The sequence below is a fragment of the Rhipicephalus microplus genome, chromosome 3, assembly GCF_043290135.1.
Source record: "Rhipicephalus microplus isolate Deutch F79 chromosome 3, USDA_Rmic, whole genome shotgun sequence".
Classification (NCBI taxonomy): domain Eukaryota; kingdom Metazoa; phylum Arthropoda; class Arachnida; order Ixodida; family Ixodidae; genus Rhipicephalus; species Rhipicephalus microplus.
In genome coordinates this window covers 92,110,833-92,131,810 of record NC_134702.1, presented here as the reverse complement: position 1 = coordinate 92,131,810, position 20,978 = coordinate 92,110,833, and the positions used below count along the sequence as shown (strand labels likewise).

General features: G+C 44.5%; 1 protein-coding gene across 1 annotated transcript in view; it reads left to right on the top strand.

Moving 5' to 3' along the window:
- LOC142803829 (intermembrane lipid transfer protein VPS13D-like) overlaps nt 1-20,978 on the top strand; it is a 149,880-nt gene that overhangs the window by 120,207 nt on the left and 8,695 nt on the right. Inside the window, exons 64-73 of the mRNA XM_075889975.1 lie at nt 573-745; nt 2,113-2,309; nt 3,808-3,964; nt 4,597-4,699; nt 6,583-6,877; nt 12,760-12,938; nt 13,013-13,129; nt 17,745-18,041; nt 18,970-19,100; nt 20,493-20,671. Coding sequence (XP_075746090.1) covers nt 573-745; nt 2,113-2,309; nt 3,808-3,964; nt 4,597-4,699; nt 6,583-6,877; nt 12,760-12,938; nt 13,013-13,129; nt 17,745-18,041; nt 18,970-19,100; nt 20,493-20,671 — 1,828 coding nt within the window. The remainder of the gene's footprint in view (nt 1-572; nt 746-2,112; nt 2,310-3,807; nt 3,965-4,596; nt 4,700-6,582; nt 6,878-12,759; nt 12,939-13,012; nt 13,130-17,744; nt 18,042-18,969; nt 19,101-20,492; nt 20,672-20,978) is intronic.

The following is a 20,978-nucleotide window of genomic DNA, read 5'->3' as shown; positions in this document are numbered from 1 at the left end:
CTGTCGCCGTGTGCACGAGAAAATACTTTTTTTTTTTTTGCCAGAAAACGAAAGAAATTCGCTGCGACCGCTGAAGGCTTGGTCACCGTGGACACAATAGTGGATGGCGACCACGCCGTATGAATGCCTGGGGCCAACGGGATGTCACATGCAGTGATGAATCCAAATTGACGTGAAGTGCTCAGGCTCTTTTGTTGTTACCGTATGAATCATATTGATTGCGATAGAAATGTGAACTGCACCGTCCCATTCTGTTTTTCCGCGAATGTCGTTTCTGCTTTTTGGTGCCGTGCATGTGCAGCGTTTCAAGATCAGTGCGCTTCCACCATCGTGCGAACGAACCGGGTTTTCGTGAAATATAATCGAACCAACAAGAGCTAGATGGCATTAAACACCATAAATGCAGGCTGAGACCGAAGTACCTGCCCGAATCATCTGATTTTTACATTAATGAGGGTCAAATTAACAAGCTTTTACTATGCATGAACGTGGCATGTCGGCATTGTGCACAAGCTGTGCTTTGTGTTTCTTCATTATGTGTGCCAGCCTTTTAGATGCACCTTGCCTTCCAGCATCAGCACAGGCACCACATCTCCTTGGCGAAACCAAAGTCCAGCCTGCCATTCCACTGGCCTCGGGTGGACCTCGACAACCTGCTGTGTGTGCGGCTTGTGGACATGCCCAGCTGCATCTGGTCCGGTGGCTTCAAGATTGACGAGCTCAACTCCTTTCACATCCACATGAGGCAGGTCTCCTTCAGGACATGGAGGGCTTTGAAAAAGATCCTGATTGTAGTGGGGTGCCATTTTTTGTCATGTTCACTTTTTTTTATATAAGCTGCTTCTACTCCATGGTTTTTTTAGTGCGAAAATCTTTTGAAAATAGGGACAAAAAGAATGCGACGCGAAAAAGCGTTTACTGAAAACTCTGTGCAGAAAAGTGTGTCTGTGTGTCGTTTATCGCCCTTTACGAAAGAATAGTGCTGTGTGTGTGCATGTAGCTTGTAATAGGTACGGGTGAAATGTGCTGGTGCAAGTTTTCAGTTAGCGTTTGTGTATGTCGAATTCTTTCTGTCCCTTGTTTCAGTAGCTTTTTCCACTAAAAAATAAATTGTGAATTACCACCTAGCCAGAACACATACATTGATGTTTTTATTCAAGGTCATGGGAATAAATGCAGAGCGTAATGAATGATTTGTTAAGTCTTTGTGCAAGAATCCCGGTTAGCCAAAATTAATGGGAGAAATTGAGCAGGCCATGGAATCCAGAATGTTTTGATCCATCATGCAAGGATGCCGAGTGTATATGAATGCCCAAGTCAACAGTAAGGCCAGTCCTGCAAAGCACACTGACAAGTATACTGTTAGTCTGCGAGCGACACCGTCTTAAAGCCAAAAGCAGCCAATACGTCCTCTTTTTCTCGAGTTCCCTCACTGTCACTTGTGCCGTAGTTGTGTGTGCTGCAGGGAAGTCAGATTCCAAGAGTTGTTATCTATGCAGTGCCAGCTATGCAGTGAAAACATAGGAAAGGTCTACCAGTGCAAATAGACGTAACAATTAAGACACACGTACACACGCAGCACTGTGTGTATGTATGTTTGTTCTTAAAGTGTTTCGTCTTTTTGCACTGGTAAATCTATTGAAAGCATGAAAGTCAAGCAGCAGTTTCAAAACATAGGAAGATGTGCTTGTAGTAGTGTTCTTGCATATATTACAAAACCTATCACACATCAAGGCAACATTAATCAGAATGGCACTTTAGTTCCAAGCTTTTTAGGGCAGGTATTGCATAACTGGTGCTTTAATAACAATGTCTGCTAACGGATCTGATAGACAAGTTAGTTACTATGACAACAACAATGAACAAGTCGCTTTCACACAGGCTTGAGTCCTCTGGTACTTGAGTTTAGAGGGCTAAAATGAAAAAAACGATCATGTTGTTTTTCTTTGGAATGTGGTTTCAAGCATATACGTACTAGGAATGCAGCCCCTCCAAGCTGATAATCGCACATTTTGTGCAGGAATTATTTGCAGGCGGATACCCTTTCGTTTTGCATGTTTAATGGTGCCATTTGATGCCAACTTAAAGTTGATGTGTGTTGACATATTTCAGAGATGATCTGGGCAGGTCCCACTTTCTTCGAGTGGAAGTGATCATGAAAGGCGCAACATTCTTCATCATCTTCATGGACTGTGCCAAGATCCCACCACCACTGCGTGTCGACAATCAGTCGGAAGTTCCTATCACTTTCCACCAGACGCATGTTGGCAACGAACTGCTCAGGGCCACCGTCAAGGCGCACACTTCGGGTACGGGTTGCTTGCATGCTCCACTTGATTTGCTGGAACCATCTTAAGGCATTCGACGAAGAGTGTGTGGCACTATCCTGTCGAAAGATAGCGAGTAACAAAAGTGTTCTCGCTAAGAAAGAGACGAGCGAGGAGTGTTCCCGTTAAGCGATTTCTGGCCACAACGGTTATATTATGACGGAGTAAAAATGCAGAAATATATGAGTACCTGTAATTAGATGCATGCTAAGGAACTCTGGGTGGTAAAATAATTAGTGAAATGCCTGACATTATATTGCCTTTCATAGTTGCAGTGTCGCTTTGAGATGTTCAATTCCACAGACAAGTTAAATTTGAATGATCTAAATTAGATGTTGTGGATCTGAGAAATACAACATACAGTAGAGCATCCTGCTCGGCTTTAGTGAAGATTTATGCTAAAGTATATCTAAGGAAGAATAATGTAGGAGTATTAAGGAAAAATATCCAGAAAGGGCATTGGATCTAAGCAATATTGAAAGTAATTGAGTTTTGCTTTAAAAGTTAACAAAGTAATTTTATAGCAATTTACTTTAAAACCACACTTTTTTCTGTGTATGTGTAACATGCAAAAAAAAAAATTAGTTTGATATATCGAATAATTTGATATATAACTTATAATGAAATTACTGCATTTGCGGCATGAATTTCAGTGCTCAAGATTGGTTTGCGACACTGCCTCATGACAAGTGAAGAAGATGCCTTCATGGCAACATGCGGCTTTTTACATATTTTATCTTTTTCCACGGTTCGTAGTGGGCTATGGGGGGTAACATGTAAAGGCAGGTAATGCGTGGTAAAGTGCGTTATCAATACATGTAAAGGCTGGTAATACGTGGTAAAGTGCAGTATCAATGTAAACAATGCCTCAAAGTCTTGATACAAAGTCACGTGTCATTAGGCGCCAAAAGCATACAGTCTGCCTTGGCCCTAATGTCGGCTTTGTTTTTCGGTATCTTACTCAACAAACGTCTCGAGATGCTCAGGTACAGCTGTATCGATTGTCGCAAGCTTTGAAGAGAAGTTCAGCTTCTCTTTCACGGTGTCTATCAAGTGAACTAAACTAGCGGAGGAGTGAACTGCGAGAGAAGGACGACAGGCTAGAAGCGGGGCAGTGATGAATCATGTTGGTTGAAAGCCCGTGTTGGCAAGCAGTAGTTCCTACGCTCTGCATGCAGTGTTATCAAATTGCTTTCTCTTAAATGCATTCAGGACGGTCCTCATTTGTGGAAAAAAAAAAAAGCCAAAAATTTGTGAGGGAAAGAGAACTTCTTGAGGTGTTTCGTGCAGCCCAATGATCGAAATATCTACTGTTTTTGTTCCATGTCGCCTTAGATTTTCCTCTGCATTGACATTAAAGCGTTGCTGTAATCTAAAATAGTTCTATGTAAAGGATAATTGGACTTAATTGAGTGCGGTATAGTCGACTTCGGCTGTACATCATTAGATAACGCTTTCTTAATCTGAATGGCTCTTGCAGTCCCTTATGCCTGGGACGAGCCCACGCTGCCTCCGCACATCACAGTCACGGCGCCAGGAGGGATGAGCGAGACGTACGACATGACCATTTTCCGAGCTGGCAAGAAGCTCTACTATGAGAACTTCTTCTACATTGCTTTCTCTGGGACATTCTTGGAGTGAGTGCATTGTTAATGTCTCAGGATGTGCATTTGATGCATCGTTAGCTGTGTGTCTTTGTGCCGTCGTGCTTCATTCTAGCTTTGTGTTTTCGGACGTGACCAGGCTCGTCAAGCTCTGCTGACTTTTATGAACGAAACAGACGTAGCCACATGTTTATAGATTTTTTCTTGCATGTTTACTTAAGCTTGTCTTTGTCTTCGTAATTTTTTTTCCTTACTTCCCTATCTTCTTTCCTCTTTCTCTTCTCCTATCTTCCTCTCCTCTGTCTCTTTCCTCCTCCCAAAAGAGTGAGCAGGTGTTGTGCCTCTTCAGGTGGCAGTAGCCAGCTTGCTCTCTCTCTCTCTTTCTTCTGTGTCTTTTGTGTATCAGTGTATGCAAATTAAATAATAATAATAATAATAATAATAATAATAATAATAATAATAATAATAATAATAATAATAATAATAATTTCTTTCCTGGGCAAAGTGCATGACTGTCACAAACACTGCTCAATGAAACTTGGTCTGCTAATGCTAAGATTATAAAAATGTCACCGCACGAATCTGTTGTAGGTTCCTGCGCAAAAGTTGAGGGTGTGGGGGGGCGGCAGAACTGCAATCTTTCATGCCATGCTTACTCTTTCCAGACCAAGGGCCATGGTGAAAGTTCAGCCAGGTTCTAAAGATGTCAAGTGTCAAGAACTGGTACTTGATGTTCCTCAAGGGACTCGTGTCGTCATTAACAAGAAGGTAGGAGCCAAGGTTGAGACTTGAATTTTGCTTCTCTAATTTCTGCCCACTATAGAGTTTCCTGTATATTCGCTAGTGGGAACTCTGGCACCAGTGTCTACGGGAGGTGCAACGCACGGCGCTTCGGTGAAGATAGAAATGGTGGCGAGCATGGGAACTCTGGCACTGTGATCGCTGAACGATCGCAGTGCCAGAGTCCCCTCTAGTTAATTTTAGGAAATTGTATGCTGCACACGCATCAGATGTGATGTCATTTTCTCTGTGAAGGGGCCTCAGTGTCATTGATTACTGTATTTACTTGCATAATCCTCGCACTTTTTTTTTTGTGTGTAAAACCGATGCAACGTTGGGGGGTGCGAGAATTACGTGGGAAAAACGTTCCACGAAAACATACAGAGCGAAAAAAGAAAACGAAGTGGCCCCAAATCGGGATTCTCACACCAGCAGCAACTAACTGCAAGCTCTGAGAAGTACTAATTAAAATTTACCTGAACAATAAAAGCAGAGGTTCAACACAAGGCAAGATTTATTTGAGACACAAAAAGTGCAAGCAAATAGTCGAAAATTAGAATACCATACACAAAGCGGTAGCGGTAGGGCGTTGCGGTAGTGTTCGTCATTCAACCGGAACCTTCAAAAGGTAAGCGTAGGACATCAGTATTGGGCTGATGGCTATTTAACAGAATTATCTGCAGTTTACTTCTGAAGAAATAAAGTTTACCGTCAATCCCATTAGGCACATGGCAGGCCCAACGCGTTTTGGTGGCTTTCAGCTGCCGTCACCAGTAGCGAACACAAAACTTGTAGACACCGAAGGGCCTACCGGCGGCCCTGTTGCCGTTGTTTAGTGCATGATCAATCACTTTCAACTTGAAAGCAAACGTGTCACGTCAGTATTGCCCCATAACGTGACAAGATTACCGACACAACATACAAAACACGCCGCAACGTGCACTTGCCGCTTTGGCTTGGCTTGGATTGAATCTCCGTGCAATAATAGTACGCTTGATGCTTAAGAGATGGCGCCAGATGGCGAGCGTTATCATCATCAACAGCTAGAACGAGCAGATGATGTTATTGCGGCAATTTTCAGGGGTGCGATAATTACTCGAGGAAAAAAACGTATTTTTGTCGGGCGATGTGAGGGTGCAAGAATTGTGCTAGTGCGAGGATTACTAGTGCAAATATGGTAGTAAAGGTTGCTTTCTAGCTGTGATATGCATTATAAAATTTCAAGGTGCTGAATCATTATTCACGTTAGACTTGTTTTTTTTTGTTTGTTTTTGTGACTGTGTTGTGGTTTGTCTCTATTTGTGTGGACATCCTGTGTACCATGTCGGGCACTCATGGGATATGCACTTGGCAAGAGCTGAGCCTTAAAATAATGAAGTGATGTGGAGGCCAGTGAGCCAAGTCAACATACTGTAGAGACCAGTAAGAGGAGGAACACATATGTTGAATTTAGTGCTATCTTGTTTTTATGATATTGAGACAGTACATAGTAGGAGGTTTTCAATACAAACAAGTAAGAACTATGAAGTGCCAGGATGTGAAAGCCTAGTACCTGCTGTTTAGGTTGAATGATTAATTAGTACTAGCCTAAAGAAAGTGCGTTTATTTGCCTAGTTTTGTTCTATTATTATTCATTGGGTGTAGGGAACGTACCATGTAAATGGTGCGTGTTTAGCAACTTGTGATGTTCACAAAAAGAATTTATTTATCTATTCTATATTCTCTACACAGAGACCACTCTAGCAGCTTTCGAGTAGCATTTGGCTTAATGGTTATGCTGTGTGCAAGGCACCATGTTCTGCTCTGTAATCTCCTAATTTCTCTTTGTTATTGTAGTGCACTAAAATTCATTATTTAAATTATTTTTGCAGGAACTGGGAAAGCGTTCGCAGCTATGGCGGATGACCTCAACAGGGATGCTGCAGCACGAGGGCTCGAGCACGCCGCGTGAACCGCGGCCTAGTGCTGAACCTGGCCGCATGCTGGTCCTCGACATTGCTGGGCTGGGACCCGAACCCAAGAAGTACACCGAGCTCATGTTGCGCAAACCTGACAGCCGACGTCGCCTGACGCAAACATGGCAGTTTAGTAGCGACGGTCGCCTTTGCTGTCAGCTGCCGGGCATGTATGTGCAGCCACGTGATGGATTTCATGGCTTGAGAAGAGGTCAGTGTGCATGCTAAGTCCATTGCACATTCGGCACTTTGTCTTACGACGGTGTCTTTATAGTTTTTTAATAAGGTTCATTTCTTTGCTTTAACATTGTAGAATTAAAGATTCCAAGATGCTGTGCTTGGGGGTGTAAAGGGCATGAGGATGATGATGGCATCCCACCGCTGTCACCTGTTGGAAAGGGCTCGAGGTAGATGATAGGTACGGCGGGTTTTTTTAGGGTAGCTGGCTCCCCACCGTCGTCCGCATAGCCGATCTTCGCCAGTGAGGAGACGCGTTCGTAAGAGAGATAGAACGAAGGTTTATTTACATGATAGTTTAAAGATGGAACTGTACAGAGATTCAGCAGAGATTCTGCAGAAAATCAGCTATGTACAAAGATTCACCTCATGATTCAGCACATAATTCAGCTCAGATTCAGCTCATTTTTTCAAAATGCTTCGGCTTTTATAGCTCGCCGTCTCCTTACACGGAGGTCTGAAGAAGGCGGTGAGCACACTCGCCACAAATCAGGTGACGAAGTCCTAATGGTCCACCCATCAGAAAAGGTGCAGATATTGCACCACTCGGCTGGGCAAAAAGGTCCAATGGTAGCACGAGCGCACCACACAATGACGCACCCGGCCCCGCCTTGAAGGCACCGCAGGGTGAGGAGGTAGAGTTCGGAGAGGGAAGGTTAAGCTCCTCCGGGGAGATGGTTGCTGACCCGAACGTCAGCAGTGGTCCATGGCTGCTCTCATCTACAGGCTTCCGGAACTCTCTCGAACATGGCAGTCCAAACGCTCGATCCCTGTGAACGGCTTCTTCAATGTCTTCCCATGCTTCCGGACTGACGGTGCTTTGCGATGGCCTCGCGTAGATGACAATAGCCGAGTCGAGAGATTGACCTAATGAGACCAGCCACAGTGGCGCCATCCCCGTTCAACAAAAGGTTTGTTGCGTGAAACTTTTGTTTAGACCCGATCACTACCTGGAACCTCTACAGGACAGCATCTTGCAGGCTGGGCGCCGATGGAATCTAAAGCAACCTAGCAGACCGGCTTAGGCACAATGGCGTCTGCCCAGACGAATTGCCGGGCCAAATGTAACAGGGGGAATGCTGTGATGGGGAATATTCAGAAGTTAGCACTCTTTTTGATGGTATTGATAAGTGCCACATGGTATTCATAAGTGATGGTATTGATAAGTGCCCAAAGGGTGCCACATACCCCCCCATAAATACCGATAGTTGTCCTCACACCTGTCCCTTCCTTGAAACGTGAAGCTCCCGCCCTGCTCACCATGGAGGAAAGTATTTGACGAGTTGGTCAACATGGGTCTTGCCACAAGCTTTTCCAGTCTCCGGGTGGACGAGCTTGAAGGTATTGGAACCAGCATGTCTGTAGATGCAGAATGGACCATTTCGCTTTGGTGCGAGCTTTGACGGGATGCCCCTTGCAGCCTCACTGAGTAAGTGGGTGTCACGCAGGACAAGGTTGCCTTCATCCAATGTCTTGGCTCACCGTCGCTGGTCGTAGTGCTGCTTCTGTGCATGCCAAGCATGTTGCTGATGCTGCCGTGCAGAATCCATTATCTCTCTTAAGTGGGACCGAAGTTCTGCTGCAAATGCATGAGAAGACGATGCAGCAAGCTCAGCATCCTGCTTCTCTACAGTGGGTTGGCAGAGGGTTCGCAGTTCACGGCCGTAGCAGAGGAGTGCTGGGGTGTACCCAGTAGCAACACTTACGGCAGTTTGCATTGCAAAAGCAATCTCGGGAATGTGTCGGTCCTAGTTTTTGTGTGAATTGCAGTATGCACAAAGGCACTGCTTCACGGTGCTATTATGCCGTTCAACCATTTGTCCGGCGGCCTGTAGGGTAGGGTGTGGCGCTGCGAGGTGCTCCATTGTCTCGGCAGGTTCTTCCATAACGTACTAGCAAAGGGTTTCCTGTTATCGCTAAAAATAGCAATAGGTACCCCTTTTATGAGGATGAACTCTTCCACATGGCTTTCTGTCTGCTGTGTTGTTGCCGTGCAAAGAGGGAAGAGCTCAACGAATTTGGTGAATTAGCTAACAATGATTTGCAAGCGCTTGTGCCCCCGAAAGCTGGTAAGTAATGGCCCCATCAAGTCTATACTAAGTTCTTCCATTGGTGCTGCAGAACATTGGCTAGCCATAAATCCCTGGGGTTTGCATGCAACGCTGTGCTTTCGTCCTTTGACAGACTGAGCAACCGCGACATACTTTGATATTGCTACATGTCATTGCTCATGCCCAACTACACAACCTTTTCCCTGATGCGCCGCAATGTTCTAGAAGAACCCTGCATGAGCACTTCTTGGATGGTCATGGGCCATCCGCAGGATTAAGGGGCCAAGGTGAGTAGGCAACCAAGCTACTTTACGGTCGCTGCGGCATTGTACTAAAGGATCTGATGACTCTAAATGAGATGTGGATACCAGGTCACACAAAAGAGCATCACGTTGTTGTTCTTGTGCTAGTTTTTTTGTATTGTTTATAGCACTGAGGTCTTTAACGGTGGTCTGCAGGCAGGTGTCAAACGTGACACAGCCTTCGTCAGTGTCCAAGTTAAGCGGCAAAATTCTCTCAAGCAGGCTTTCAGCTGCAGTCTTTTGTCTGACTCAACAGCTGCCCGGCTTAGGGCGCCGGCAGGGATGTTGGCCTTCCCGCGATTGTGCTAATATTGCACTGAAATCTTTGAAGGCGTAGCACCCAGCGCTGCACACGAGGAGATACCTGCTCAGTGGTGAACACCCAGGCCAATGACGCATGATCACAGTGGACTTCAAATTCTGTGAATTAAAAATAGGGTAAAAGTTTCTCCACGGCCTATACAACAGCCTAACACTCCCACCCCCGGACTGTGTAATTATGCTCTGAATCCGACAAGCCTCTCCTGGTGAATAAAAGTGGCTTCATTATGTTATCCCGACGTTGCAGCATCAATGCTGCTATAATCACACTACCGGCATCTGTTCCAACTACAAATGGTGCATTGAGGTCTGCAAGCTCAGAATTTCATCTGTTGCCAGCATTGCATGGAGAGTTGCAAATGACCGTTCTTCAATGCTCATCTACTGCCATTGCAGTTGCTGCTTGAGCAAGTTTATCAGTGGCTTAGTTGTGAGGGAAAACTATTGCATAAAGTTCCTGTAGAATCTGGCCAAGGCCCAGAAGCACCTGCAGTTGCTTCCTGCTGGATGGTCGTAAGTATTCTGCCACTGCAAGCGCCTTCTCTGGGTCTGCCCGGCACTCTCCTAGAGAAACAACAAGACCGAGAAAGCTGAGGGGCTGAGTGCGCTGTTGTACTTTGGTGGGAATAATTGCAAGCCCTTCATTCTCGATGTTTTGGAGAACTTCACGGACACGTACCAGGTGATTTTCTATTGTTAGAGAGTATACCAAGACATCATCAAGGAATGCTATGGCAAATTTGTTGTTTATGTCCTCAAGAACCCGGTCCATTAAAACTTTAAATGTGGCTGGGCCTCCAGCCACACCGAATGGCATCCTTGTGAGCTTGAAGGTGCCCATATGGCATATGAATGCCGTCTTCTCAACATCTTGTTCCCATAGTCGAACTTGAAAGAACCCTTGGGACAGCTCAAAGCTTGTAAACCATTGGGCATTACCTAGTTGCACCAAGAGCCAGTCAGTGCGAGCCATCGGGTACATTGGTACCTTCGTGCAAGAACTCGGGCGTCTTTAGTCAACAGCCACATGGTAGCCTTCGGATTTTTTGCCCACCAGGACCAGCTTACTTTCCAGCTACTTGTGCTCCGCCTGATTAGGCCTGCTTCCAGCATCTCGTCAAAGCAGGCATCCACGATGCATTGTTTTTTTGTATTGACTGGGTGTGGCTTTGTGCACACTGGTGTGTTGTTGCCTGTGTCAATACAGTGCTCAATGAGTGCGGTACAACCAGGCAACTTTGTGAACAGTGCCTTGTACTGCAGGCCCCTAAACTCATTCATTACCACTGCTAGCTTTTCTGAGCCACTAACGGTGTTGCACGCTACAACGTCTGGCTGTTGCTCAAGCAGACTTCCAAGGAAATTGGCATCATCCACTGGATCTGGGACAGCCTTTTTGTCAGATTTGGCAATGGCACAGCAAGCTGTAGTTCCATGCCTAGAGTCCACCCTCCCAAAGCTAAGTGCAACGACATGCCAGTGACTGTAAAGAAGTCTCTTCTAAGCACAAAAGCTTGGCACAGGTCAGATAGACAGACAAATTTTTTAACCCGGGAGCCGCCATCCCTCTCTATTCTGCATTTAGTAGATACAGAGCTTTGGGACCTAACTGATGCAGGGCGAAGTGTTCGAGTTTCGCGTTTCTTTTTTCTCCCCGAACAGCACGTCGTACTGCTGACCAGTGGACCCAGGAGCCTCACGCTGGGCCCGGTGTTAAGCAAGGCACGGAATGTCGTGCTACCGATTCGAATGTCCAAGAGTGGCTCCTTCCCTCCTCCAGTTGCAGATGCAACTTGCATAGTAAAATCGCTGTAGGGGCTCGCCGAGCCAGTGCCTACTGGCGCCCGTTTCCTGAATACTGCGCCTTGAAGTGCCCTGGTCGGTCACACTGGAAGCAAACGACCTCCTCTTGGCATGGTCTACTCGCACAGTTGCGTGCAATGTGGCAGACACCACCACACCGTTCGCGAACAACTTATTTCAGTGTCTGCTGAAGTCGTCGTTTCACTGGTGGTCTGTACTTTGGTACGACGACAGGTTGGGCTTGAATTATGGGCCACTGGTCCTGGTGTACGATGGTTGCACAGCTTTGAGGTGGAGGGGCCATGTACGCCAAGGTGTCCTACTGGCATTTGGTGTGAAGATGACCGATGTGGAGTGCTGGTACACTGCTGTTGCGTCAGGCATGCCGTGGCGCCAAATACGCCCAGTCTAGCGCAGCTTGGTTTGTTTTGGGTGGCGGACAATATTGTAGCCGGCGCCGCGCTCACTCCATTAGGCCATCGGCTGCATCTGCCAGGGCCTTCAAACTTGAGAAGGTAGTTCCCGCTACGAAGTCTTGCAGCTGGGGGTGCATCTGGCACAGCATTCTGTTGACCTTGACGTCGTCGGCAACCTCCACTCCTATTCGGTCATAGAACTCTGAAATAACATATATAAGCTCCTTCAAGTTTTTCTCAGGGTGCTGGGTGCATGTCTCCAATTCATCTTTCAGCCACTTCTTTTCGTTGGCTGACGCCAATCCTTGCTGGAAAGCTGCGACAAAGTCATCCCACATGGTGAAGAGTCCGGCAAAGTGATGCCACACCTTCGTGTTATCGTCAAGCTCGGTTTTTCAGAGGTATGCCATTAATCAGACAAAAATTGTCTACTTTGCTGAGGAATTCTTTCGGCGTCTGTACATGTCTGAACCCCACGAACCTTGGCAGCATGGTCGCAATGAGCGATGTCACCATCATTCGGGTAGCCAGTGGTCATTTTGGTAGGCCAGTTGGCTCTCGTTGCTCGCGGGAATCACGGGAGCATCCATTAATTAGCGCTTGCCACAGCTCGGCTGCTAGGCGCTCGTGTTCAATAGCAGATCCATTCGTTTGTGTCGGCATAAATTCCACGAATTCGTCATAGATTTCAGTCGGCTTCGTCCCAGACGAGCTTCCACTTGTCATGTTTGTTAGGCCTCACTCCCTAGTTTCCGCAACTTCCTACGCATAACACCGCCCACTCACACTCCCACACAGGTCCGATGTCCCCAGTTGCCACCTCACCCAGGGGGTGCCACATCGCCCCTTCCCCATCAATATCGATGGATGTCCTCACAACTATAATGAATGTATTGCAACATTGGTACTAGAGTGGTTTCATTATTGCTCAGACATCAAGTACCTTGATTTTTTTTACTTCAGGGAACGACGTTGTACTGGGCCCTCCACAGCCAGTAAGCTTCGAATGCATGCCCAATGGCGTGCCGTTGGAACAGGCTGTCACCAACCAGAAGATGCGTGGTGGCTCTGGAGTCCTTGTGGTGCGAGTCATTCCAAAGGGACCCACAATTGTGCTGTGCATCTCCGACTTTATGCAGAAGGTATGTGAATGGAAAGTTGATGGGCATGTGGCCCAGATATGCTCCGACTGACGGACTGCATTGTTTGCATGCAGCAAAAGGTTCCTGTAGGCATTCCAAGCCCAGACGTCAACCTCGTTGCACAGAAAGCAACTGGTTCAGAGGACCAACAAGCTCCGCAACTGGATGGAAAGTTCAGCTTAGACGTTGAGGCAAGTGTGCGATGGAACAGTTGTAGTGTCAAATTCATAGCTGGACATATTTATTAATTCATCTATTGCTACACATTTTGGTGGGCTTTTTTTGTTGCTGTTATAAAACAAAACAAAAAAAGAAGAGAGCAATTTTAAAGATTAACACGAAAAACTAGGTTTGTGCGAATAGTTAATTTTATGTTAGAAGTGAATTTAAAGTGAATAGTGATTTTGGTTGAATAATTCCGAATCAAATTCGAATAGTCTATATGACACATATATACAAATGGGCATATTTATCATGATCTAACCAAAGTATTTATTTAAAATTAAAGCAAGGCCTCTGTGCGAATACTATTTTTCTTTGTACAAAGGAAGTCAAAACAACTTTGATTAGTAGCAGGATTTGACTTTTGATAAAATACAGGTGATAGCCTTTAAAATATGTTGCATTTAAAATTTACTATACTCAGAGAATATAAGCTGGGATAACAACTTTAAAGAAAAAATGAATAATCGATGTAATGGTAATATGTTTATTTAAAGGGACCCTGCAACACTTTTTCAAATAGCCATGGACACAATTCACTAAAGGAGCTTATTGCTTCATGAATTCACCACAACAAAAATTTGTAGAATCTGTCTGGTATAAGCAAAGTTACAAAGTATTGCCGCACATTGCGACTGCATTCTTTTTTCGCTCATCCCAACGAAAGCCTCGGAAGCTAAAAAGGAAGGGATGGCACAGGGGATGAAAATACACCATGCGTGCCTCGTGGACTTAAGCACCTTTTCTCTTTTTTTTTTTTCCTTCCAATACGCGGCTTTTCAGTACGACCGCATACACATGTGTGGACAAGTCACAGCCCCAGTAACGACCAACGCGCCATGCTCAAATCAGCCGATCACTGTTAGATAGCTGTGATGAGTGATTTTTGAGCTTTTTGCAAGATTTGTCGAGAGAAGGGAAAGCAATTTTCAGCTGACTGTGAGAATTTATTGGGAATTTCTAGCCAGGTGTGCTGCGCAATAATATGTTCTTGGGAGGCTTGACTACTGATCGGCAGCGTTTTATGACCATGCCCAAAAAGTGTGGCAGAGCCCCTTAAAGGGGAACTCCGGCGTTTTTTTTTATATTCACGAATTTCAATAAAACTTTGAACTGTTCTCGTCGCTTTTGTGGTGAAATGTGCCAAATTACACAACCGTAAGTTGTATAGTTTTCTAGAAAACAAATTTTAAAATTGGTAGCTGAATCTGGAACCACACTTGTAAACGCGGGCCACACTGTGTATGTGACGTAAGGGTCTACTCTTTTTCGAAAACCCCGCCTTTCCCAGCAGGCAAATGCAGCGCGGGCTCCTTTCTACGAGGCAATGACCAGCGATGACAACGCGAGCACAGTTCAGTTTTGTCAGCTGCATACAGCATGTTAGTCGTCGGTGGTGTCAGGTCTTATAATATTGAGCCATGAGGAAATCCATTCGGGGCATGTGAGAGGCTTCACGCACAGGCGGGCCGAATCCAAAAGCGATGCTTCCACGCTCAGACAGTAGCTGCAATCATCGTTGAACTTGTCACTGGTAAGTTCAGACGAGCTGGTACACCTTGATTCCACGTCGAATGGCATCGCCAACTTTGCTTTAGCGCGTCAGAAGAGCCACGTGAGCTATGTTTACAGCCTGGCCAGCCGTGGCAGCTTGTAGCGGATCTTGTCACGTCATCGGTGATGGATTCTCATGACTTCATTCGATACCCTCCATGGACAGTTTCGGTTTCTGTTTTGACTCATCGTTTATTGCTTAATTAAAATTATTGATGATTGTCTGGGCAAAATGAACCACCCTAGCTTTTTCAGGAATGTAATTACTATTTCAAAACAGCATTATCTCAGTATGGTCGAAAGTGCACCGGAGTTCCCCTTTAAACTTTGAAAACAGCCTTCGCGGCAGTGCGAATTTTTCCTGGGTAGGTGCTTTCATGGCTCAGCACTCCTATGCTGCAGTGAAACCACCTTTACAGGAGGTCACGTGCAGATTAGTATACAATTATTCATTCATTTGCGAATACTTTGAAATTTTCAATCATTTAAATTCCAAAGTGAATTCGAACACGGTACTATTTGTTCTAATATTCTAAGCATTCGAATATTCGCACAAGCCTACAAAAAACTCTTGACAAGTATTGGCTTTACCAATCCACGTATTGTGTGCAAACGTTAGCTGCTCATTCAATTTCACTCTTAAATTTGCTGCAGATAGCACGAATAGTACACAGAAGTTGCGTGTTTATAATTTATTTTGAGAAAAGCGGAAATGTCATTTCGGCAGAGCTGTGCGAATAGTAAAAATTTTGAATGCAAAGCAAATTCGAATTTTGCAGTGTGAGTGCAAACTGAATCGAATATTTTTCAAATATTTCTCGAATACTTCTAGAATATTTTTTATATAGTTCGAAGTGAAATTGCAGTATGAGGTTGAAGAGAATTCTTAAGTAAATTCTTATGAGACAGCCACATGAAAGTGTTTCTTTTGGCTAGGTTGACGAAGCACTGGCATGGTAGTGTTTCATAGTTGTCTTATCAAGGATGAAGCAATGCAGAGGCCGATCTGTATTTCATGTACAGTACGGTCCACTGTTAGAGGGAACACGCGAGCACGCTGCCGGTGGTCCGTGAGGCGCCAACTGCTGGCGAGATTTGGAAATGCGGAGCATGCGCGCAGAATTGCAAGGGCGGTACTTGCCCGCGTCGTCTGCTGTTACCCCCCCCCTACGCTCGGCGCACGCTAGTGACAAGCTTGGTGTGCTTGCTTCATCGACCATCAATTTCCATGTCTGTTATCAAAAGCGGCTGGCTGGTTCAAACGGCTTTTAAAAGCTTACATTAGATGTTTGGTGAGCACAAACATTAGGCTACGCGAGTGACGGGCTTCGTTATCGCTTTCACAGGCTTCCACAGCTGGGAGCATATTTATTCGCTGATCACATTTTCGGCGGAGCTAGTTCTTATTCGACGGATCTAGTTCTTAGAAGCGGCATGGCTAGAGCACCTGAAGACGAAAGGCTTCGAATAGTCGAGCTGTACGTATACCAAAGAATACAGCCAGCGTGATGTCACTGCCATCGCGAAATGGCCACTTTCTCATTACCAGCGTAATCACCAACATTACGAATGTCTTTTTTTTCATTGCCAAGTTCTGTCATGCGTAGTCCTATTTTGCTTACACAGATTTGCATTTTATTGTGTGTTTCACAGGGCTCAGATGTGTTTCATTACCTTTGCATCATTCAAATGTTTCGAGGCTACAGATCTGACCTCACTCAACCTGTCTAAGTTTGAGAAATTAATTTTTTGTTGCTTACTCTATAGTGTTCTACAAACACCATTTTTCATCGCGCGTATTGGTAAAATGTAATGATTTTCAAAAAAGTGAATGCTATCGCATATTCAAAATAAGGAGCTTCTGGCGTTTTCACTTCAACAAAGAAAACTAAATGTAATGCGAGTTAGAACTAACATTTGCTGTGTATTGCAATCCACAACAATTATACAATTCGGTGTAACGCCGTAGTGGCATACATTGAAGTATTTGCAAACGTGTGTTTTCTTAACATGCTTCTATATACTATAAGCACATGGCTTTTCTTTGCACTTCGCCTGTAATCTAAAATCGGCTGTTGTGGCCATGAATTGAATTGCAACAAAGCTGCCGAAAAAGCAAAACAACAACCGACAGGCACTTTTTTTCTGCATGCTGATTACCCGGGGAGGGGCAGGGAGAGTGCGGAAATGCGAACGCTGTATCCAGCGCACGGCAAGCGCCGGAGCGGGAAGTAGCAGACGAAAGGCGGCGAGCCCCTCCCTTTCGCACCTATGCGCATGTGCAGCGTTTACAAATCTTGCCGCCAGTTTGCGCCACACGGGCTGCCAGCCACGCGTTACCCTGTTCCCTCCAAGAGTGGACCATACTGTATATGATTTGTTGCAACCATAGTGTTGCTGATAGCACTTTAAATGTGAATGGCAAAGATGCTATTTTCTCAGCTTCTCTTCTTTGAACTTCTTTAGAAGCCCAACTGATGGGAGGTATGAGGCTGTGCTCCCTTCGAGTGCGGAGTTCCCAAATCTACCTCGTAAATGTCAGTATATAAGAGCATCAAAAATTTTTGATGCTAAATATCTTCGGCGTCGAATTTTTTTTAACTTTCAGGTCCAGAATAGCATTAACTGAGCCCCCCACTTCTGCCACATATATTATCTCCATGTTGGAACCAGCATTTTTTAAGTATGGGCATGTGGCCATACTCCGAAACTTTGCCATACCTTTGCAACTGTGGCTGAAAGGCAACTTTGCTCCAACATGAGTGTGTGTGTTGGGTGAAGCGTTTTAAAAATCTGAAGGGGCCACAGACGTTGACTGTATTTGTCTTCGGTAAGTTCAAATAGTTTGTAATAGTAAAATTGCAGTGCGAATCGAATCAACAGCAAGCACTATTCGAAAAATACTCGAAATTTTGAGTATTCGCATATGCCTAGATTTTTTCTAGATGAATGCTCGATTTTAGTATCTGCATGCATATGTTTCGCAAGAAAGGTCTGTCTCCCTTATTTGTTATTGCTTAATTAATGCAGCTCAACCTGCACCTGTCGGGAGGCCTCGGCGTGTCGGTAATCAACCACCTGAGTGAGGAACTCGTTTATGCGGTGCTTCAGAACATCCGTGTCAACTTTATTCAAAGCCCATCGTCACAGCTCCTTGACGCCAGCGTTGAGAACGTTCAGGTTGACAACCAGCTGCACGGGGCCGAACGCCCTGTGGCACTCTACGTGACTCCCTTGCACGAGCGTGACAGGCAGCGCCATCTGCCAGCTATTGTCATCACTGCTGAGCGCTTGCCCCAGAAGGACAGTGACGTGGTCATCTTTCAGGTGGGATCAACTGATACGCGTAATGTGCACGATATCAAGTAGATTTTTGACGTAATGAACCTCAATTATAACTGTTTGTGCCTCTGTGGTGACATTCAATATATAGCTCGAATAGTTTAATTTCTTACTCCCTCTGGTTATTTCTTTCGATCATAGAAACAGCTGCCCCCTTGTTCGGCAGCAGTGGACAGTGCGACTACAGGAATGTTCATCAGACAGGCTTTTAATAATGAACAGATATATATGAATGAAACACTGTTTAGCAACAGTTTTGTTTTAATGAAAGCCACTTAATGCATTTCAGTGTTCCTCTTTATTGTCCTCGGATAGGCCCAGGTTTTGAACGCTTGGACCTAACAAGATAGTTTATACCAAACTTGCTTAGTTACAAGCCACTTCCTTTTGCTTCAAATTCAAAATTGAAGGGTAATAGAAAGTAGTATGTTAAGGGACAAGTAGTTATTCACAACATGAACACTCTTATGAGACGATTGTGTAACGAGTGCTGGTGTCTACCATGAACAGTGTAAACTGCACTTCTTCTGACATGGTTAATGAGAGATTTATATCAAATTACACTGGCTCGCCTCGTAATTGCTCATCTACGAGTTATTGGAAGATTGAAACACATGGTCATAACACCGTTGCTTTGTTGCTTTGACATTGCAGAATTGAAGGTTTTGTGTTACTATGTGTGACATTAATATTGTTACAGGGCAGCACCGGAAAACGTTTACTGCTTCATTTTGTGACGGCACGATAGAATTAATATTTTATAAACTGCCAGATTCATGAGCGGGAATCTTTTCCACTCTTCCAGTTAGACCAATTCGTATTTGTTGCCACTGCGTGCAGTGTACAAGTCATTGAGAAATTGCTGCCGCTCACTTTAGAGAAGTTCACGTGTGTGTGCATTATTTCTTTGCAGCATTTCATAATGCACATGAAAAACATCACGTTGGCCCTGGAGGAATTGCTGATGCTGAAAATTGTACAGTTCTTGCACCACGTGGTCGATGATTTTGGGGATGACATTTTCATTGACAATCAGCTGCAGAGGTAGGCTTGTCCAGCTATAAGAATTCCTTTATACCATGTTAATCATGGTGTAAGTTGTTACAGAAGCTGAAAATTTTGACATAACCATGTCTAATTGAGCTAATCTTGTGTTATTGGAACATTTTTTTTGCTCAATGCTATTGCTTCAGCTCCTTATTGTCGCTTTTCTTTTCTGTGAACTGCAATTCTCTATAAGTGTTCATTATTGCTTGAATACATGAATTGATGAAAATACCTCATGTGACTAATCCCCTATTAATAAAAACTAACCGACAGTGATGCCAAGGAAACTGTAGAGAATGTTATCGGAAGTAATTGTAATGTAAATGTGAAGAAAAAAAAAGGGGGGGGGGGATGAAAAAATTGCTTGCCCTGGGAAGGGACCGAACTTGCAACCTTCGAATAACGCGTCCGATGCTCTACCTTCTGAGCTACCACGGCGGCTATCCCCCCCGTCCACTTTGTAGGTACATATGTGCATTTCAGAATTCTGTTACAATTACTTCCTATATTGTCCTTTATACTTTCTTTGGCATCATTGTCTGTTAGTTCCTAATAATGTTGTGCCTAGCAAACAAAATGAGCCTTCAAATTTGCATTTTAATTCCTTATTATGTGGCTTATATTTACTGGTTCTTTTGCTTTTCTAGCTATGCTGCATGAACTAGTTGATCATGTTAGTACTACAGTTCCCCTTATGATCTGGTGCATGCTACCATTGTTCTTGCATGTTGTGTATTCAATATATATGGGATTATGGCTTTTTGTTTTATCTCCTTTGCACAATGCATTATCTCAGAGCTGTAAGGCATTTTAAACAAATAAGTTATAAGTACATGCAAAATCAAGTTGACCTTGAAATATTACATTTAATATCACGCTTTAATAATCATGTGTCCATCTTTCATTTGGTGGCAGTGTTGATTTCGCCAATCACCTGTGTCTGCATTTGTTTTTTGTGTTTGCGACTAAAGTTGCCACGTGTTACTGTAGATTAGAGTGTGCTATTGTGGGCAGGTACTCATAAGAACTCGTTGACGTGTCTTTGACTGGAGAATCCATGCCATGAGCGCGCTGTATTTTATTAATGTGCCTGAAGCAGTTTGCCAGCAAGTAGAGCTTTATTTACATAGTGTAAAATTTTTTGCATACTACAGTGAAACAATATTGACGAAGAACAAAACACAACACTAGCCGTGTTGCACAACACAAGTTGATATGGCGCAACACAAGCCATGTTGTGTCGTATCGTTCTTCATCGTTCTTGTTTTATCGTAGCGCGCAAAAAGTTTATACTATGTACAACCAAATAAACCCTACCGTGGCTCTTCTAGGCCCTTATGAGACAGTACAATGGTGACAAATGTTTTTTTTTTTTTACTGTACACGCAGAGCACACGCAGCAGCGTCGGCCAATGCCAGGCGCTTCTACTTCAACACCTTGAAACTGAGGCTGGACCAAGTCAAGCTCAGCGTGCTGACCATGAGCCACCGTCCTCCTGAGCTGGACGCTATCAAGAAGAAAGTTGGATGGAGTCTCATGCGTTTCGAGGACGTCGTCGTCGAACTCGGCAAGTGCCATCTGATTCTGAACCTAGAAAATCAGCTCTTGAGATGAAACTTCCTTTTAAATGTTGGATTCACGAACCGTTCCACCACTCGCTGTTAGACTTCCTGCGACGAAGGATTGTCTGCCGATAGATCATACCTGTTCGTTATGTTTTTACCTTGGCGAGTGTATGTTGATTGCGCAAATGGTAGACTTCCTGCATGAAGTAAATTTGTGTGTGTGTTTATGGCACTTTATAGTACTATACCTGAGGGTAGGATTTGTAAATTCGAAAAGATAAAGCTGAAGCAGTTAACGATTTGGGGCAT